This window comes from Megalobrama amblycephala, linkage group LG22, assembly GCF_018812025.1.
Source record: "Megalobrama amblycephala isolate DHTTF-2021 linkage group LG22, ASM1881202v1, whole genome shotgun sequence".
In the NCBI taxonomy this organism is placed as follows: domain Eukaryota; kingdom Metazoa; phylum Chordata; class Actinopteri; order Cypriniformes; family Xenocyprididae; genus Megalobrama; species Megalobrama amblycephala.
In genome coordinates, this window is record NC_063065.1 from 31,058,759 (window position 1) to 31,078,537 (window position 19,779).

General features: G+C 35.7%; 1 protein-coding gene across 1 annotated transcript in view; it reads right to left on the reverse strand.

Moving 5' to 3' along the window:
* Positions 1 to 19,779, reverse strand: part of vstm2a (V-set and transmembrane domain containing 2A) — a 49,478-nt gene that overhangs the window by 15,816 nt on the left and 13,883 nt on the right. Inside the window, exon 3 of the mRNA XM_048175239.1 lies at positions 235 to 285. Within this exon, the coding sequence (XP_048031196.1) occupies positions 235 to 285 (51 nt within the window). The remainder of the gene's footprint in view (positions 1 to 234; positions 286 to 19,779) is intronic.

Genomic DNA, 19,779 nt, shown 5'->3' on the forward strand with positions numbered 1-19,779 from the left:
AATTGTGCTGTTTTTCCCTCCATATTCTCATTATACTATACTATATGAGTCATAAAAGCCTGCTGAATCAAATATGATTCTCAACAAAAAGACATATGCAAACTTTTTGTTTTGATTTTTACTTAAATATTTTTTATCTAAAGATTCTTAAAAAAAAAAAAAAAAATCTGACAGGGTTAAATATTAACGCTCTGTATTGTGAAACTGCCTTCTGAACACAGATCACATACTCACACTTATTTTGGTTCCTTCTTCATCAGGATCTGGATCTGGAATCAGCTCCATCTGCATAATAAACAACAAGAATAATAATTAATATTGGTAGATATTTTATTGTTCATGCTCTTTTCACTATTACCTTTGCATCTAAATTGCCGCATTAAGGGGATCAAATGTGAACAATAGCATACATTATTTTACTTTTGAACATAATAAAAAAGCGTTTTATCTATTGAAACTCTTGTCTGAGATTCAAATATAAAATTTCATAAAAAGTTTATTCATTATTTTAATTCACACTGCAGTAGTAAAATTTCAATACATAAGTCTTCACTTGCAATAGTGAAATCCTCAAGTTTTTATTTTGTGGAAAACGTTCATGTTTCAGGTTTATAAACTTGTCTCATTACAAATTGTAGTGAAATGCTGAAATCATCTGCCCACAGAAACGCTGGAGATTATTCAGATGTGAAAATGAAGCGTAACAAGCACATATTGGGTTCCCACATGCACTTTAAACTCATGCAGAGATGTTCACTGCATTTACATGAGCCGAGCCACTCGTGACACGCTTCGCTCTGAAACACGCAACACAGTGGATATACATGCTTAAATACACACACACACACACACTTTAAAATAACTAAAATACACACAACGCAGTGTGTCAGCTCACTGTCTGAGAGGAACGTCTGGATGGTATTGGTTTTTCAATACTGAGCACTGAAACACTTTCAAATATTCAGAATCAACATGTATTTTTGACAACACTAATGACTAAATTCACTTGATTTGACTTTATTTTAATTTAGTGTTTTGTTTTTAATTTATTTTTATTAATAAATTTGGAGAGAAAAAAAATTGTAGAATTGTTTATTGTAAAGTATTTTATTATCTGCAATTTTTTTATCTTAACATGAAAATAGTTATCAGTTGAGAAATTAAAAAATGTCAGTAGAGACGGTCACAAGTACAATTATCAACTTTATGTTTAATAGTGTTATCAGTATATTTGGTTGCACTATTGTTTTTTTTTTGTAATTTTGTAACATGTATTGTATTGCATGTGCACACACATCATGTGCGCTTCACCTGAGAAGATAATACATGGAAAAACACCAAACCAAAAACTTGCATCTTCATGATTGTGGTCCTGTGTGAACGGCCACTTTCTTGCATTCCGTCTGTTTTTTAATTTTTATGTTAATCGAACATGTCTTTGGCTCCACGTCTCATTCTGCATTTATAAGACATTGTGCTAAAAATCAGAGATGCACCGATGTATCGGCAATAATTGGTATCAGCGGATAAAAGCAATTATTATCACTATCATGCATCTGCCCACTGTTTGAAAACAGCTGATGATCAGGGACGATTATATCCTGTGAATCAAGGGTGCAGAAAAATGTGTTCAGACTGCAACTCATGAGTGAAGAAAATCTCTGTTTGTGTTGAATTTAGTTAACACAACAATAACGCATTTACAGTTAAAAAATAGTCACGTTAAAGCAGGCTCTATTTGACCCTATGAATCACCTGAAGTTCAAGCCAGGGTTGCCAGGTCTGCATTTTTTCCCCCTAATTTTTTTTCCCTGCTACGTCAAACATTTTTTGTAGCACCAATTGTGCAATTGCAAAGAGCTTTGTGCTCCTTTACTTTTGATAAGAAATACAGCCTCAGTGTTCAAATTATGTCCATTTTATCATGAACTTCAAACAATAAATGGAGTTTTGACGCTCTTAAATGTGACGTGACAGATCAGTTCAAACTGAAGTCTTTTATTCCACATTAATACAAGTTACATCTCCAAAAACATGCATGAACATCAAAAGGTATGTTGAAAGATACAGTACAACTTACCAGAATGTATTGTGTCTTAATCTGTGTTTCAACCACAGAAAGACGTCAATAAAACAGCTTGTGAACAATGTCAGCTTATTTACTGTTAATTATGAATAAATCTGTCATGAAGACAAGTGTTTATGAAAACTACCTTAAAGTATGTGCAACTGAGTTTTATACAAACATTACAGTTTTTATTTGAGTGTAATTATTATATCTGAAGATAAATAGCAGCTGAATATAATACCTCTGCTGTTAATTGTTACAGTTTGCAGCATTTTTTGGAGAGATTTTTTATTTTTTTTTCCAAATTATCGGTATTGGCATTGGCATCAGCCGATATCATTCTGAATAATCGGCTATCAGTATTGGCAGAAAAATTTAGTATTGGTGCATCTCTACTAAAAATAGATCAGCCAATTTGTCAGTCAGATCACTTTCATGCATTTCATTCATCTGGGTTCTATGGTTCTTGACTCAATTTTAAAGAACGCTTCATGCAAAAATTAGATATGCAATCATTTAAGGCATAATACATTCATGCTTAACAGGTTATCTAATTTTTTCTAGTGATAAATATGCTTACAAGTTGATAAATTCACAAAATGTAATCAAAACAAAAAATGAATTGAAACTAAATCCATGAAATGATCCCACGATGGGAACCACTAAGCGGCTCAATATCCACAGTGTGACGGAACCCTTTCAGGCTCTACACAGAACCTGTTCTTCTAAGAGTGTAAACTTTCAAACGACTATGTTGTGTCAAGTGGTCGCAAATTAACCATCGCATTAGAGCGCAAGAGGTCAAGTAATTGAGAATCAAATGGCAACCTGTTGATTATCGGTTATCATTATCGGCTCAGAAATACGGTATCTTTACCTCTCTAATTACACAGCGAGAAAAGAAACATTCCAGCTTTTGTCGCAATGACCCTGAATTGTTGCTCGGGTCCCTCGACACCATTAAAAACTCTGAATGCTTCAAAAGCTGTTAATTGTTTGTTGATGGGAGGGGGAAAGCGTGGCACACAGACGGCGAGAGGTGTTTCCGTCGCGAGAGCTAAACAGAACAATGATTCATTAGAACAGGCACAGGAACAGATGGCACTGCAGGAACCATTTTCTGCTCTTTAAGGAGTTTGAAATATTCAAAAAGCACCACATCAAAAAACAATCAGCTCAAAATCCATCAGGCTAAAGAGGAATAACGCTTCCGCTCAACGACACGCGGCCGAATAATGAACTTCATCTGCTTGAGGTCTGAGGCGATTGGTTTTAAATTAAGCAATAAGGAACAGATTAGATCCATGGTAAACATGTTCATCCTTAACGCCAATAATGTCATGTTTGCTTGCGGCTCTCTGAAGGAATTATACGCTCAGGCTTCATCCTAGCTAACCTTTTGAGAGAACACCTTGAAAATAAGCTGGAATGAAGAGACGTCATGCCGCCTTATGAGCCGATCCCACACTATTTGAACCCAGATTTAAAGCTGCCTCTGCTTTATGCATTGATTTTAGGAGGCATCATTTATTTAGATGAAAAAGCGCCAAATGGCATTTTGAAGAGGAAGGCCTCGCTGACAGGGTTCATTGTAACCGCAGAGGCTCTCGTCTGCCACATGATATAAACAACGTTTGGCTGAAATGCTCTAAGTTTCTTTGTGGTTTTGAAGAAGGGAATGCGAGGATACAGGGTCGGTTTCTGGACTGGCAGTTTTTACTACAGAAGACAAATACATTCTTGCTTTTTCACAGTGAAGAACATTTTATGTTCCCCAAAGAACCTGTCAGTGATCGGTTGATTTCACGAATGTTAAACGTTCATCATGGAAACACTGATGCACTTTATTTTTAAGGGTGTTTAGTGTTGAGACTCAAAGCAACCCTTGTGAAAAAGTGTGCTTAATTGTATTGAATGTAAAAAACAACACTGTAATTGCAGATAATATTAATAAAGGCCACTGAAGTGCACGTAAAACAAAATGATGCCTGTTTAACAAACTTAAGTTTGCTTTTAAAAAGTGCACTTTATAATAATGCCACATTAAAATCAGTATGTTTTAAGAACCTTCTGTCGTGCTTTAAACAAATGCACTTGTTTTGATGTTGACTAAAATACTAAAGCACATGCTTAATAATTTACATAGTGTGTTATTAGGGGCCAAGCACTGAAGGTGCGTAGGCACCTATTGTATCCGTTGGCATTCTTTTTTTTTCTTCTTTATTATTATTCTTCTTCTTCCGCTCTTGAAGTCTAAGGCAGCCCATAGAACCGCTTGCGGGAAAGTTGTGAAATTTGGCACACAGTTAGGGGACAGTCAGACCTTTGTCCATAGCAAATTTGGAGTCTCTAAATCAATCCCTCTAGCGCCACCAGCTGTCCAAAGTTGCACTTATGTTTATGCTAATAGCTTTTGAACCGTAAGGGCTAGAAACAAAATTATAACAAAATTTACTAAAATGCGAATAACTTTTGACTATATTAACCAATTGTAATGAAACTGGTCTCAGGAGATTCCTTGGGTCATGCTGAGAACATAGATATCAAATTTGCCATAGTCGGCCGAACTTCCTGTCCGCCGTATTGTTTTTCTTTAAAAACTTACTTTTTCGAACTCCTCCTAGACCGTTGCTCCGATTTTCGCCAAAATCGAAATGTATCATCTTCAGACCATGCTGACAAAAAGTTATGGATTTCAAGTCGATGTGTCAAATCGTTTTTAGATAGCGGAGTAACGAATTTGAGGCATGATGTAAAACACACACTTGAAGCTGTATCTCTGCACTGCTTTATTGTATTCAGACCAAACTTGGTAAATGTCATCACAAGCATGACCTGAGGCATCATGCAGTGTTTCAGCTCAGTGCCATCTACTGGAGTGGAGATATGAAAAATTGATATTTTTGTTTATAACTTCTGATGGGTTTGACCAAAAATCATAAATCTGGTCTCTTTAGATTCGGGGCATCATGTTGAGTCGAATGATATCAATTTTTCTCATATCGGCCATTTTGGCCGTCAGCCATTTTGAATTTTGTGCTAAAACGCTGTATTTTACGAACACATTAGCATATCGGATACGAAACTCGGTATGGGTCATCAGGACAATGCCCTGAAGGAGCCTGAGAGTTTGTCATGAAAATTGAACCAGATCATCTTCAGACCATGCCGACAAAAAGTTATGGAATTCAAGTCAATTTCTCAAACCGTTTTCGTAAAACATGCCAACAAATTGTACGTAGTGCTTGCGAAAATAGACATAAGGCTGTATCTCCGCAACGCTTTATCGTATTCAGACCAATCTTGGTACATGTCATCACAAGCATGACCTAAGGCATCATGCAGTGTTTCAGCGCAGCGCCACCTACTGGTGCAGAGATATGAAAAATGGCTATTTTTGCTTATAACTTCTGATGGGTTTGTCCAAAAATAAATAAATAAATTTGGTCTCATTGGATTCAGGGCATCATGACGAGTCGAGTGATATCCAGTTATCCCATATCGGACATTTTGGCCGTCGGCCATTTTGAATTTTGTGCTAAAATGCTGTATTTTACAAACGCATTAGCGTATCTTTACGAAACTCGGTATGGGTCACCAGCACAATGACCTGAAGGAGTCTGAGAAGTTTCAAAAGTTATAACAAAATATACAAAAATGCTAATAACTTTTGACTATTTTAACCGATTGTAATGAAACTGGTCTCAGTTGATTCCTTGGGTCATGTCGAGAACATAGCTTTGACATATTGACACCAAACTTTGCAAGTGTCATTGTCACTTCATTCTGACCATACCACATTAATTTAGTCACAGCGCCACCTATTGGTCGAAAGTGATGAACCAGTAAATCCTCATTTTTGATCATTTTTCAGCACTTTTGCCTAAAATGATCTTAATAGGTCTTTAATTGCTCATTGCTGCTGTTGGTCTGATGCTTGGCCCCGTAATTGCTGCTTGCAGCTATATTTTAAAATTATATTTATTAATGCATGTAAATACATGATATAAGTTTCATTAGAAATGAAATCAAAGTATATTTTAGTTTACCATAAATGCACTTTATTTCAAACTCAACAAATGACATATATAGATCCAGCTTAAGTGGATCAGAAATTAGTTGAACTTTAATTTATTTGATATAAATTTATTTTATAGTATAATTAGGTTACACTTTATTCTAAGGTGTTTTAAACTATACATTTAAATACTGAGTAATATTAAGTAACTATAGGGTTAGGATTGGGGTTTGGTTTGGTTTGGGGTTAGTTGCATGTAATTATGCATAATTTATTACGTAACATATGTACAAATGACACTGTAAAATAAAGTGTTACCTACAATTTCATTTAATTGCAGTTAGCTTGCTGTTAAAGTTCTGAAATCACATATTCAGTTCACACTTGATAAAGAATATTTCCATGTTAAGTACTCTTTTTTTAAAAGTATGTTTCTTTTTTACAGTGCTGTAAGCCTTTTCAATGGGGCCTCAGTAGTTTTATTCATATTAAAAGTTTAATACTTGAATGTACTTCTGTAAAACGTTTAAAATCATGTACACTCACATAGCATATATAGCATAAAAATGCATTAAAAATCAAATAAAATACATTAATCAGTGTTTTTATCTTTTGTACAATATTGAGAAGCAAAAAAGATATTAAGATATTGTTTTCACACTTAAATCAGTAAAGAAATAAAACATACCAGAGGGGTATGAAAAACATGCATTTCATATTCTCAGTTTGTAAATCTTGTTGTCTTAATATTGCTTCTGAAATAAATGCATCTTGTTTTAGGGACATTTAGATATGTTTACTGGAAAATAAAACCAAAATTGCGATTAATAAAATTATGTTTTGCAGACGGGATCTGATTGATTGTTCTGAAGGTTGGTGAAAGGAAGCTCTCGGAGCAGCAGAAAGGATAACTCACTCACCGCTGACGTCTCGCTAATACGGCCCGTTGATCTCCATTACGCTGCGATCTCTTATCTCGGCTATCACATACCGAGCATTTAGCTGGACCTCCAGTAGCCTCCCATTAAAATCAAATACAATTAAACTAAATGTGCTCTAATGAATTTCCAATTTCAATAGCGGCTCTGGGTGTCCAGCATTGACTTCTAAGTAGTATCTAGCTTAATCTGCAAACAGAGCCACTTCATTTCATGAACCCAGGATCTGCTTCATAATATTTAAAGGGACAGATCAAACTAAATATATCAAGTTTATATTTTTATGGTAACACTTTACAATAAGGTACCACTAGTTAGATTAACTAGCATTAAAACAAGCAATACATTTAATACAGTAAATACAACGTTCATTCATTGTCAGTTCAGGTCCATTAAATAACGTGAATAGATACAGCTTTTGATTGATTATTAGTAAATATTGAAATTTACATCGACTGAGATTTTCTTAAGTTAACCGTATTGTAAAATGTTACCATTTTTATATCAGTTTAATCACATATGTTATAGAAACTTTTTTCTTCTCTTCAATACATTGAAAACATTTAAAAGGTTAGTTCACCCCAAAATTAAAATAATGTCATTAATTGTCATTCTACACCCGTAAGACCTTCGTTCATCTTCGGAACACAAATTAAGATATTTTTGATGAAATCCAATGGCTCAGTGAAACTCTCAAGATCCATAAAAGTACTAAAAACATATTTAAATCCATTAATGTGAGTTCAGTGGTTCTACCTTAATATTATTAATACGGTGAGAATATTTTTTGTGCGCCAAAAAAACAATGACTTTTCAACAATATAGTGATGGGCCGATTTCAAAACACTGCCTCTGAGCTTTACGAATCAAATCAGTGATTCGGATCTCCTATCAAACGGCTAAACTGCTGAAATCACGTGACTTTGGTGCTCCGAATCACTGATTCGATTCGTAAAGCTCTGAACTAACCCTTTAATGCATGGGTTTTCAAGCTTCAAAATGGAAAGAAACACCATAAAAGCATCACAAAAATAGTCAATATGACTTTTGAATGTAAATTATAACTTTATGTGAGCAAAAGACAGGAATTCACAGAACCTCAGTGAACCTTTGGTCAGATTCATTGTGACATTATTATTATTATTACACTTTAGAATAATGTTTAATTTGTTAACATTAGTTTGTTATCATTAATTTGTTAAAGCTGCAGTTTGTAAGTTTCTCCTCTTTGTCGCCATCTCTGTTTGAAATCTGTAATTGCAGTTATTTGCAGAATTATCATCTTTACGCGGGTTATGCATCGGCACGGCTCCTCAGAATGTGTGGATACTTGGAAAAATTTCCGGAAAATATCACCTGAACAGGTAAGTAACACGTCTGCCACTTTTGTACTAACCAACTGAGAAAACAAACAAACAAACAAAAAAACATTACAATAAATCACGCTACCAATGGTGATTAAATCTAAATAGACACACATCAATCCTGTAGCAGATCTAGGCAGGTGGAGCTGGGGAGGAGGAGGAGTTCAGAGGAACTCTGATAGATTACAGCAAACACTGAACCACACTATTCAAATGTTGATCAAGCAATCTCATTGGCTGCAGGATCAGCAGAGGCCAGTCAGCTTGTGCCATGTGGTAATGATCATCCTGCACCCAGTTTGAACTAGACACATCTCTTTTGCTGTCACACCCACTGTCTTGTTTATGCAGAGCAGCTTAAGCATGTTTATGTTAAGTAATAAGTTCACAGCAAGTTTAATAATGTGACAAACAAATATGTTCCTTTTCATGCATGCAAACGCGCTGTTGCCCGACAGGCCGATACCTTCAATTGCTTCGACTAGTCATCTGTGATTCTTACGCTCTTCATTACAGCAAACTGTCGTTCTTCATGCCCGCTGAAATTGACTTCTTGTAAAATGTGGCCCTGCAATTATTTTGCATAATGCACGAGGCTCTGAGGTCCCCAACACTAAATTAATGTCAGGGAAGAAGGATAGCATCATCTATATTAAGATATAAACATATCTCACTTGAATGGCCACGGCCGTCAAGCATATTTCACCATGAAGATGGAGATTAAGCCCTCGGATATCTGCAGCTGAACCTTGAGGATATCATTATTATGAATCTGTATCTGCCTCCTTATGAGGATATTGAACAGTGTTTTTTTTTTTTTTTTTTGTTCTCAAGGCAAACAGTATGATTAGATTGCACACTTCTGAAACTTTCTACCGCCACACCAGCTCCGTTCCATATTCGTTCAGCATGCAGTTTCTTCAGCTTAAAGCTGGCTGAACTTCAAGCAGTTATTATATTGCTCTTGTATGCTGTGCGAACAGTGATGCATTATGATGGCCTTGCTTTACAGCCGATGAAATACAGCTGAGACAGCACATGGAGCCACTCGGTAGAGCCGGAGTACGAGGAACATGTTCCCCTCCTTGCTTAATGACATCTGGACTCTGTGCAATGAAATGAATGTGTGTGCATCTGCAGATTTCACAACACTAAAGCAACTAATGCACATGAAGACGAGGAGCTGTGCTTCTGAGGAGGAGCAGGTGATGATTAATCCGTTTTTTTCATGCACTCAGGGAGATTTCCCAATAAAAGCATCGGGATTTGCATTTAATGGCAGTCATCAGAGGTCTTTTCATCGTTTATCACTGTCATTAGAGTTTGAGATTGTTCAATTAATGCAGCTGATTTTGCTTTATGATGTTTTCATGGGTCCTTGGAATACGGCTGTACCTTGACATAACACAAAGCAATTTAGCATTTAATATTTAGAAAATAAAGAGATATTAAAATGCGCTACAAATGACACATAAATATTAGTTTGCAAACAGAATTATATATAATTGAGATAAGTCTCTTCTGCTCACCAAGGCTGCATTTATTTAATCAAAAATACAGTGAAATATTATTCCAATGTAAATCAGCTGTTTTCTATGTGAATATATAGTAAAGTGTAATTTATTCCTGTGATCAAAGCTGAATTTTCAGCATCATTACTCCAGTCTTCAGTGTCACATGATCCTTCAGAAATCATTCTAACATGATGATCTGCTGCTCAAGAAACATGTATGATGTTGAAAACAGTTATTGCATTGTCATGCATTTTATTATTCAGGATTCTATGATGAATAGAAAATTCAAAATAACATTTATTTGAAATGAAAAACTTTTGTAATATTATAAATGTCTTTACTGTCACTTTTGGTCAATTTAAAGCATTCTTGCTGAATAAAAAACAACAACAACAACTCATAATTAATAAAAAAAAAAAAAATCATATTGACCCAAACTTTTGAACAGTAGGGTATAAAGCAAATAAAATAAAATGAAATAAAACCAAGAGCTGCTCGGTACCGTTCAGTGATAATCTAGTGATTTCCTCTGCTCACTGGAAGAGTTCATTAGTTGAGTGACACGTCCTTAACCGTACATGCAAGAGACATCATTTACATCCTAACATCTCCTCAACCCATTGAACCCATTTTGAACTGGTTTTCTGCACACAAATCCGCTGTTACACAATGCATTTTGTGTGAGTACCAGCTCTACACCACTTTCCTATTTCAATTGCCTCTCTGCATTGACAGATTGTTGAAACATGTCAAATGTGGTATAGCATCATACTTGTTATGCTGAGAAAGCTTGTTAATGCCCAGAGGGATGATATCATTTACTGCTGGGCACAGACACGCTGTTGTGCAAGTCATGAATTATTCAGGCCTGTGGAGAGGCAAGAAGGCTGTTAAGCAGTGTGTGAATATATGTATATGAAGGAAATTATTGTATTTGACAACTGCTCTCGGTGTGACTCCAGACAGATGTTGTTTATGATTGATTTCGGCTCTTGTAACTTAGTTAACAAGTGTTCCTTGTCACTCGTTGACAAACCTTGAGAAAACAATGCATCTAACTAGAACCGAAGCACTAAGGCTGTATAAAAGTTTATAGGTCTGATTGCTTTGTTTTTGTAGAATTTTAGTGCGTTGTAAGAATGAAATCTGTAGAAAAAAATTAATGTCCTGACTGAAAATTACTAGTGAGTCATTCCGTGTCAACTCAACCGGGTCCCCAAAAAAAACAAAATTTTTGATATTGTTAAGATTTTTTTTCTGTAGAAAGACAAACATAAATAGTGATGAAAGCCCAAATATTAAACATCACAGATGTATATTTATTGAGTAATGCACTATTTTGTAGAGGAGGATCAAAATGACCATTTTCACCTGAGATTTGGAGCCAATTAGAGGAGTGTAAAAATGACTTTATAAAGATGGCAGCATCATTATTTTATTTTCACACAGAGATTGGTAGATCTATTAGTGAAATATGTTGACTTTATCAATCTTTGATTCATTATATGCCAACAGTGACAGCTCAAAAATGGCAAAAAGCACTTCTTGTGTTTTTTTGTCTCAAGTTTGCATGTCTGTAACTCAAGAAGTATTAAAGATATCTTAATATCCTTTTAGTTTCTGGTTCTTAACAAACTTTCCTTTTGGTATCTTCATTTTAAAGACCCTCGATGGTTCAGTTCCAGAGATATGGAGATCTTAATGCCTCTCCATGAGTAAATTGGTCGATTGCACACATTTTCAGTGGTTAAAAACCAAATCTGGGTCACTTTGCACACAGCTGATACTTCTTTCTTTTAAAGAGGAATATCTGAAGATCAAATAATGTTGAAACTAGAAATGTAAACAGCTGAGAAAGAAAACGCATGTGTAACAGTATAATTGATCCGTGCATCAGGTCTTAAAGTGACAGCAGCCTAATAAACCTGCTGCCAAATTATGAGATCATCTTAAAAAATATCTATATGGCAGTTTTTCCCCATGGTATTGATGTCAAAATTGTGGCCAGTGAATATGCTGAGTGGCTAGTAACTTTGGAAAATCACTAACCACAGTGGCTGGTGAGAAAAAAAGTTAAAATCAAGCCCTGATTATAATCAATACCATTTAGCTTCCTCCATAAGTCTGGTTGTAGCATCCTAAGCCTCCTAGTGGATGGAATGCTGGTGTCCCAAACAAAAAAAGTATGTAGTTTCTGAGACACTAGTGGCACCGAGCAGAATTACAAAAATACAGCATTTGCAAACACCCCTTTTGCACATCGTGCCTCCCCCAACTCGAACATCACAAACACAGCTCTTACAAGTGCTTGTGGAGGCACGTAAGAGTAGGCTACTTTCAATAAAAGTCCAGTATATTAGGAATACTTTTAGTTGTGTTGTGTCATGAGTAAGCACATGAGTAACTAACATTCTGTCTAGAGTGAACGCGAGCACCTCGCTTTTAATAAATCCATCCAACGTATCTGCATTGGATGCCTTTTTTACATAGCCACGCCCCAATCTCTCATCCTGCTACAGTAGCCACGCCCCAATCTCTCATCCTGCTACAGTAGCCACGCCCCAATCTCATCCTGCTACAGTAGCCACGCCCCAAACTCTCATCCTGCTACAGTAGCCACGCCCAAACTCTCATCCTGCTACAGTAGCCACGCCCCAATCTCATCCTGCTACAGTAGCCACGCCCCAATCTTTCATCCTGCTACAGTAGCCACGCCCCAATCTCTCATCCTGCTACAGTAGCCACGCCCCAATCTCATCCTGCTACAGTAGCCACACCCAAACTCTCGTCCTGCTACAGTAGCCACGCCCCAATCTCTCATCCTGCTACAGTAGCCACGCCTCAATCTCTCATCCTGCTACAGTAGCCACGCCCCAATCTCTCATCCTGCTACAGTAGCCACGCCCCAATCTCTAATCCTGCTACAGTAGCCACGCCTCAATCTCTCATCCTGCTACAGTAGCCACGCCTCAATCTCTCATCCTGCTACAGTAGCCACGCCCCAATCTCACGCTATAGGTTGAGCTGGAAAGTGATTGACAGATTTGAGCAGACACTCTCAATGATTAGATGTTGCCTGAGAAGCTCAATGTTTACACTTTTGGGGTAGATAAATCCATGAATAGCATACTAATAGTAGTCAATGAACAAACTGAGTCAAGAGAATGTATTTCAACAACAACAACAACAAAAAAACTTAAATACTTCACCTTTAATCAAAATATTTGCCAAAACTATACAATTCTGTAAACATATGCCATCAGTATCATCTTCTAAACTGCCAAATAAAATCTCCTACACACAGTATGATCAGCCTGACCTGATTTGAAGGCAGCATTCATTTGCAAGTAAAGCACATTATTCATGCTTTATTTCTATACTGCTCATTTTTAAACTCTCACAGTAGCTTCAGAAAGCTGGTTCACTATCATAGTGGCATTTTTAGCCCAGCTTGAGGTCATTTAGCGTCCGCAGATGTGCCGCAGTGACGTGGTTACCAGTGGTGACAGCTGTGTTATTGATGGTTTCAGACTCTAACCAGACATCCCGTTTCCCCAGTGACTGACAGACTGAAACCCGTTCTTTCACTCACAAGAAATGGTGCTGGTCTTCCTGCATCCCTAGCTTTCTTTTTCCAGCCTCTGTTTCTGTGCTTTCAACTGCCTCTTTGTCTCCTCTGAGGAGAAACACAGTCAAACTGATACAGATCTGGTTTTGAGATGTGTAAATGTACGCTTTGAAAGGCTCACCTGGCACAATGAAACAACAGACATGTGTTTGCTGCCAAAAAAAAAAATCTGCAAGAAAACAAGCAAGGCGCATCATGTCAACACAGTCTCAAATGGAAACGAATACAGTACAAATGACATTCACACATCACTGAACTCGTTCGGAGGATTACTTTACTTCACCCAAGGCCAAACTTTGCTAAACTTTGTTCATTCACTCTTAGAAGAAAAGATTCTATATGGAACCTTAAAGGGTTCCGGCCGGCGCTTCACATATAGAACTTTTCAGGGGTTCCAATCATTTTATGGATTTAGTTTGAATTCATTTTGTTTTAATTCCATTAAAATTTTAATGTAATTTCATGAATTAAACAGCTCATAAGCATACTTTTATCACTACAAAAAAAAAAATTGAAAGAACCTGTTAAACATGAAAGTATTATGCAATCATTTAAAGGGGACATATCAGTGCTATAATCGGGTGCGCGGTGCATCTACCAGAAAACGTGAAAAAGGACAACCCAGTAACTGTTTTGGCAAGCCTTTCTCTGCAAGCATGTGAAAAAACAAGCCGCTCAGATTTCGCTCCCCTTCTGACGTAGGAAGAGGATCTTATTATAATATTACCGCCAATTAATCTGCACATTTCCACCCAAGGTGCCGCCATTTTGTTTCCGTAAGTGATAACGGTGTACCAGTTCTAACGCCATGGTAAAAATTGGAGCAAAGCATGTTAACTGTTCTGTCGTTGGCTGCACAGACGAGCACTGAACACTATTTAGAGTCTCGTTAGCTTGGATAGCCTGCAAGATGACCCTGACAAGATCGATTGCTAAAAAAGGAGCGTTTCTGTCCGAGCGATATTTTGGAAAAAATATTAGACCATTAACAGCATTTGATAGCAATCATAAACGTTAGCCTGGTGTGTATGACTCTGTTTGGCAAACAGGTACACTATCCTGGTGTCCATACAGGTTTTTACACAAAAGATGAACATGACGGCACATGCTAGTGGATGAGTTGAATCAACTCCACAGCAACTACATCAATTTATCCACTAACCATTCAGAAACGTCTAAAAGTTGTAACTTCTTCCTGAGTCTCTCCATCAGTGTCGACTCCGGTTTGAACAATGTAAGGCTGAACACTTTCGTCATTTTGGCTGCGTGAGATTCTCCAGCTTTGTTGTTGTTGAGCTGTTAAAGCTCCGCCCTCTTCTGGAAAGCGGAGCTCATTTGCATTTAAAGGGACACACACAAAAATGGTGTGTTTTTGCTCACACCCAGATCGGGGCAAATTTGACAAGCTATAATAAATGATCTTTGGGGGATTTTGAACATATTTGGCATAAAGGTTCTTTAAATTGAATCAAGAGCACTAGTGTTCTTGTAATCTATCTACTCTATTTATGAAGTTAGTGCTCTTGGTTACCAAGGAGACAGTTTCAGTGAAGATCTTGACATGATGTGTGAAGAAAACATAGAAAACGTCTCAGTTATGACTGTAACCCTGAGAAGGGCATGTCACCAGACGCGGGACCCGGGCGGGAGCGGAGCATCCTCAGCGGGACACATTCATGGTGAACACAATCATCCCCTCGAGATCAGATGTGCTTCGCTCCCAAGCAGACCACACAAAGATCATGAGTGTCTCCACCCGTAATGCAGCGTGGGCAGGGAGACACACACAATCTAAACTGCTGCTTACTCGCCATTATCTGAGTCCTACGGGACAAACAACACCAGAGACAGAGTGACACAAAGCGTTTACTGAAGGGACAGAAGCTGGTCCGGGAATCCTTTATAGCTTCCATGGTACACCATCATGCGTCACTGGATGATGTTTCGTCAATGAGATCGGACTGATTCTACACTAATATAGTTCACTTGAAGGAGTGAATGAAAACGAGCGAGTGAATTCAGACACTGAATGCTGCTTTTGCATAGTCTGTGCTCGCTGTTTAACAATCATTTGAAACTTTGCAAACGGGCAATCAATCAATCTAATCAATCTGCACTCTGGGAATATTATTTCATTGTATGTATTTAGGGTGTATAAAATGCATATAAAATTATCCTTAGAGAGACAAAGAAAGAAAGAAAGAAAGAAAGAAAGAAAGAAAGAAAGACTGATTGATTGATTATCCTGTGATATACTGCAGAGGGTTAATATAGTGAACTAAAACCATAGAAAAACTCACTAGAATTTAAATTAAATAAAAAATTCAAAAAAAAAAAAAAAAAATATATATATATATATATATATATATATATATAATAAAAACTTTATGGACATATTTATAAAAATATATATATTTTCTAACAGAAATGATAAAAACACACAACAAAATTACTAACATTTTAACCAAAAATTTAAATAAAAGAAAATATGAAAATTAAAACTAATTTAAAATATTGATAAAACAATAAAATAATAGTATCTCAACGATACTAGAATAACAGCACTTCATATATTTACACTGCTAGTGGACAGATTCAAATAACGAGAGAGTGTTTATGAAGTCCAAAAGTGCCCATCATTGAAGAAATACACATAAATAATATAAATATCATGAAATCATGTTGAGTTTGAGCCACGTCTGTTTTGCATACTAATATCGAAGGATAAGGCTTTGAAGGAGACTTCACTTATCATTTACCTGTTTTAACAATGAGCTATTTTTAATTTCATCAAAAACATCAAAACAGAGATACGCTAAATTCAGACTTCGCATCATTATATCTCATCAAGGTCCCACTCAACCTTCAGCTAATCACAAGTGGAGTTACTCATTCAATATTTACTGCTTTATTAGAGTATAAAATGGACCTTCAAGGACGGTAACGTGGGCAAGAAGATATTGTTAAGAGTGAATCACTTCTTATTTATTTCTAGCCTGATTTACACGGCAGTTCCAACCTTCAAGTTCTATTTTCGTTTGCCGTATTTGAGCTGTAATAATTAATCTGCATAATTGCCAATGCACTGCAATGTTACAGACAGCATATGGCTTTACATACCAGATGATTATCCTCACCACTAATGCATCCAAACTATCAAATACACAATTCAACAGTTCCAGCTCTCTATGAGGTTATTTTTACAGTCAGCATTAAAGTGAAGTTGTGCTCATCTTTTCTTCTCTATTGTGTCATACATCCAAGTGAAACGCTTTGCAAACAAGAACAAATGTAGGGCGGGGCTTGATTTTGATTGGACGGTTGTGGTTTGCTATTGGTGGATCTCATGTGAGTGACAGGTTGCCCCGCCCTCATCATCAGAGAAGAGAAGAGATGCTGCAAGAGGAAGATATTCTGATTCAAGATTACCAGAACAGGAATTTAACACAATAATGATGATGTGCAGCGATAAAACATTTATAATACTGCAATATTCCATTTTAAAAATTAATTAAGAGTCATCCATTTTGATTTCATGGTGACTTTAAGGTTTCAGGAGAGCAGCACACGTCTAACCCGCACCTTCAGCCTCGTTTCACTGACTGCAACACCTGACTTCCATTAGCCTTTGGAAAAGTCATTAATCCAGGGTTCTGATGTGTGAACGTTTGAATAATGTGTTTATTACTGACAAGAAGTAGAATTGTTTAGTTCACCTATTAAATTCATCTTTGACAGTCGTAGCATGTCAAAGTTGAGGAGTAAAACACAATTCATGTGAACACAAACGTTTATGTGTAGAAGAAGTGCAATTATGAAATCTAATCTGATCTAGATGAACCCATGTGACATATGATCCATCAGGTGTTTAACGTAATCAAACTGCCGCTAACGAAACCGAAACGAAAGCGATTGTCATTCATATGTATGAAGCAGCTGCTCACGCAGTCTTCTCAAGCACACGTCATGTTTATTTTATGTTACAGACAATCCCTGAAGTACTTGAATAAAAGTTTAGATTTTTTTATCTGCTCTGATGTCTGTGGTACTGACCAAAAATAGAGTAAATCATCTTTCTAAACTAATTTTAGGCTGGCTGTTTTGATGCCGCAATGTTTTATTCACGTCCAACAAAGACTGTATTAGGTAACTAGATAGGGCACTCAAGGCTTTCCCCAGTTTGCCAGTCAGTCATTCTCATGCCTTTCAGGACATCAAGTGAATGAGAAACATCATAGCTCTGACAGACGTCTCCCACAATGCACTGCAATGCAAACCTTGATATGGAAGTCGTATACGTAAGAGTGAAGCAGATGTTTTGGCACTTAAATGCATTAAGTTAATTAAGTTAATTTCAATTAAATGAAAATGTATTCTAGTTTAAATGTGTATTAAATGCAATCAGCTCAATCTTACACTCTAAAAAATGCTGGGTTAAAAACAACCCAAGTTGGGTTGAAAATGGACAAACCCAGTGGTTGGGTTAAATGTTTGCCCAACCTGCTGGGTAGTTTTATTTAACTATTTAACTATTGTTTAAAAATTACTGTACTGCTGCTTAAAATGAACCCAACATATGTTGGAAATTAATATTTATTAATATGTTTTATAAATGAACATTTATTAATACGTTTATTGTTTAATTATTATTCATTAAACATTTATTAAATTGCTTATTAATAAATGTTCACCTTTTGATTATGATTGCTTCCTCTAGTAATTATGTGTCTGATTTTTGATTTCCAACATATTTTGGGTTCATTTTAATCCAGACATATAGTCATTTTTAATCAATAGTTGAGTTAAATAAAACATTTAACCCAATCACTGGGTTTGTCCATTTTCAACCCAACTTGGGTTGTTTTTAACCCAGCATTTTTTGAGTGTAGAGTGTTTTTAATCCACTTAAGTACATCTTTATGTAATTTCTAATTAGTTAACCAAAATATACAATAATGCAAATTCTATTGAAACTTCACTCTAAAAAATTCTGGGTTAAAAACAACCCAAGTTGGGTTGAAAATGGACAAACCCAGCGATTGGGTTGTTTTAATCCAGCGGTTGGGTTAAATGTTTGCTCAATCTACTGGGTAGTTTTATTGAACTCAACTTTTGTTTAAAAGTTACTGTACTGCTGCTTAAAATGAACCCAAAATATGTTAGATATTAATATTTATTAATATGTTTTATAAATTGAACATTTATTAATAAGTTTATTGTTTAATTATTATTCATTAAACATTTATTAAATTGCTTATTAATAAATGTTCACCTTTTGATTATTATTGTTTCCTCTAGTAATTATGTGTCTGATTTTTAATTTCCAACATATTTTGGGTTCATTTTAATCCAGACATATAGTCATTTTTAATCAATAGTTGAGTTAAATAAAACATTTAACCCAATCACTGGGTTTGTCCATTTTCAACCCAACTTGGGTTGTTTTTAACCCAGCATTTTTTGAGTGTAGAGTGTTTTTAATCCACTTAAGTACATCTTTATGTAATTTCTAATTAGTTAACCAAAATATACAATAATTAAAACAATTAATTAAAATGAACCCAAAGTATGTTGGAAATGAACATTTATTAATGTTCAATGAATAATTATTAAACAATAAACATTTATTAAATTGCTTATTAATAAATTTATATTAATAAACTCTTAAACTATTAAATGTATATTAATAAAATATTAAAGCTTATTAATAAACATTCACCTTTTGTCTATTATTGTTGCCTCTAATTGCATCTGGTTTTTAATTTCCCAACTATTTTGGGTTCATTTTAAGCTAGCCATATAGCAATTTTTAAACAATAGTTGTTTTAAATAAAACTACCCAGCAGGTTGGGCAAACATTTAACCCAACCGCTGGGTTAAAACAACCCAATCGCTGGGTTTGTCCATTTTCAACCCAACTTGGGTTGTTTTTAACCCAGCATTTTTTAGAGTGTTGTATGTTATGTATTTGAAAATGTTTGTACACATTTGTACACTATAAAAAAAAAAAAAACATTTTTTTTCTTTTGTCAAATCAACTTAGATAATTAATGTAGTTCAGATAACATAATATTTTGAGTTTCTGTTGATTGAACCAATCACCTTCATTGTATTAACTCAAATTTTTAATTTCACTGAACTCAAAATTTTAAGGCAACCAGGTAACTTACTTTAAGTTAAACCAACAATTATTTTTTTACAGTGTAATGATGAAGTTGCAATTTAGTACATTTAAATATATTAATTGTA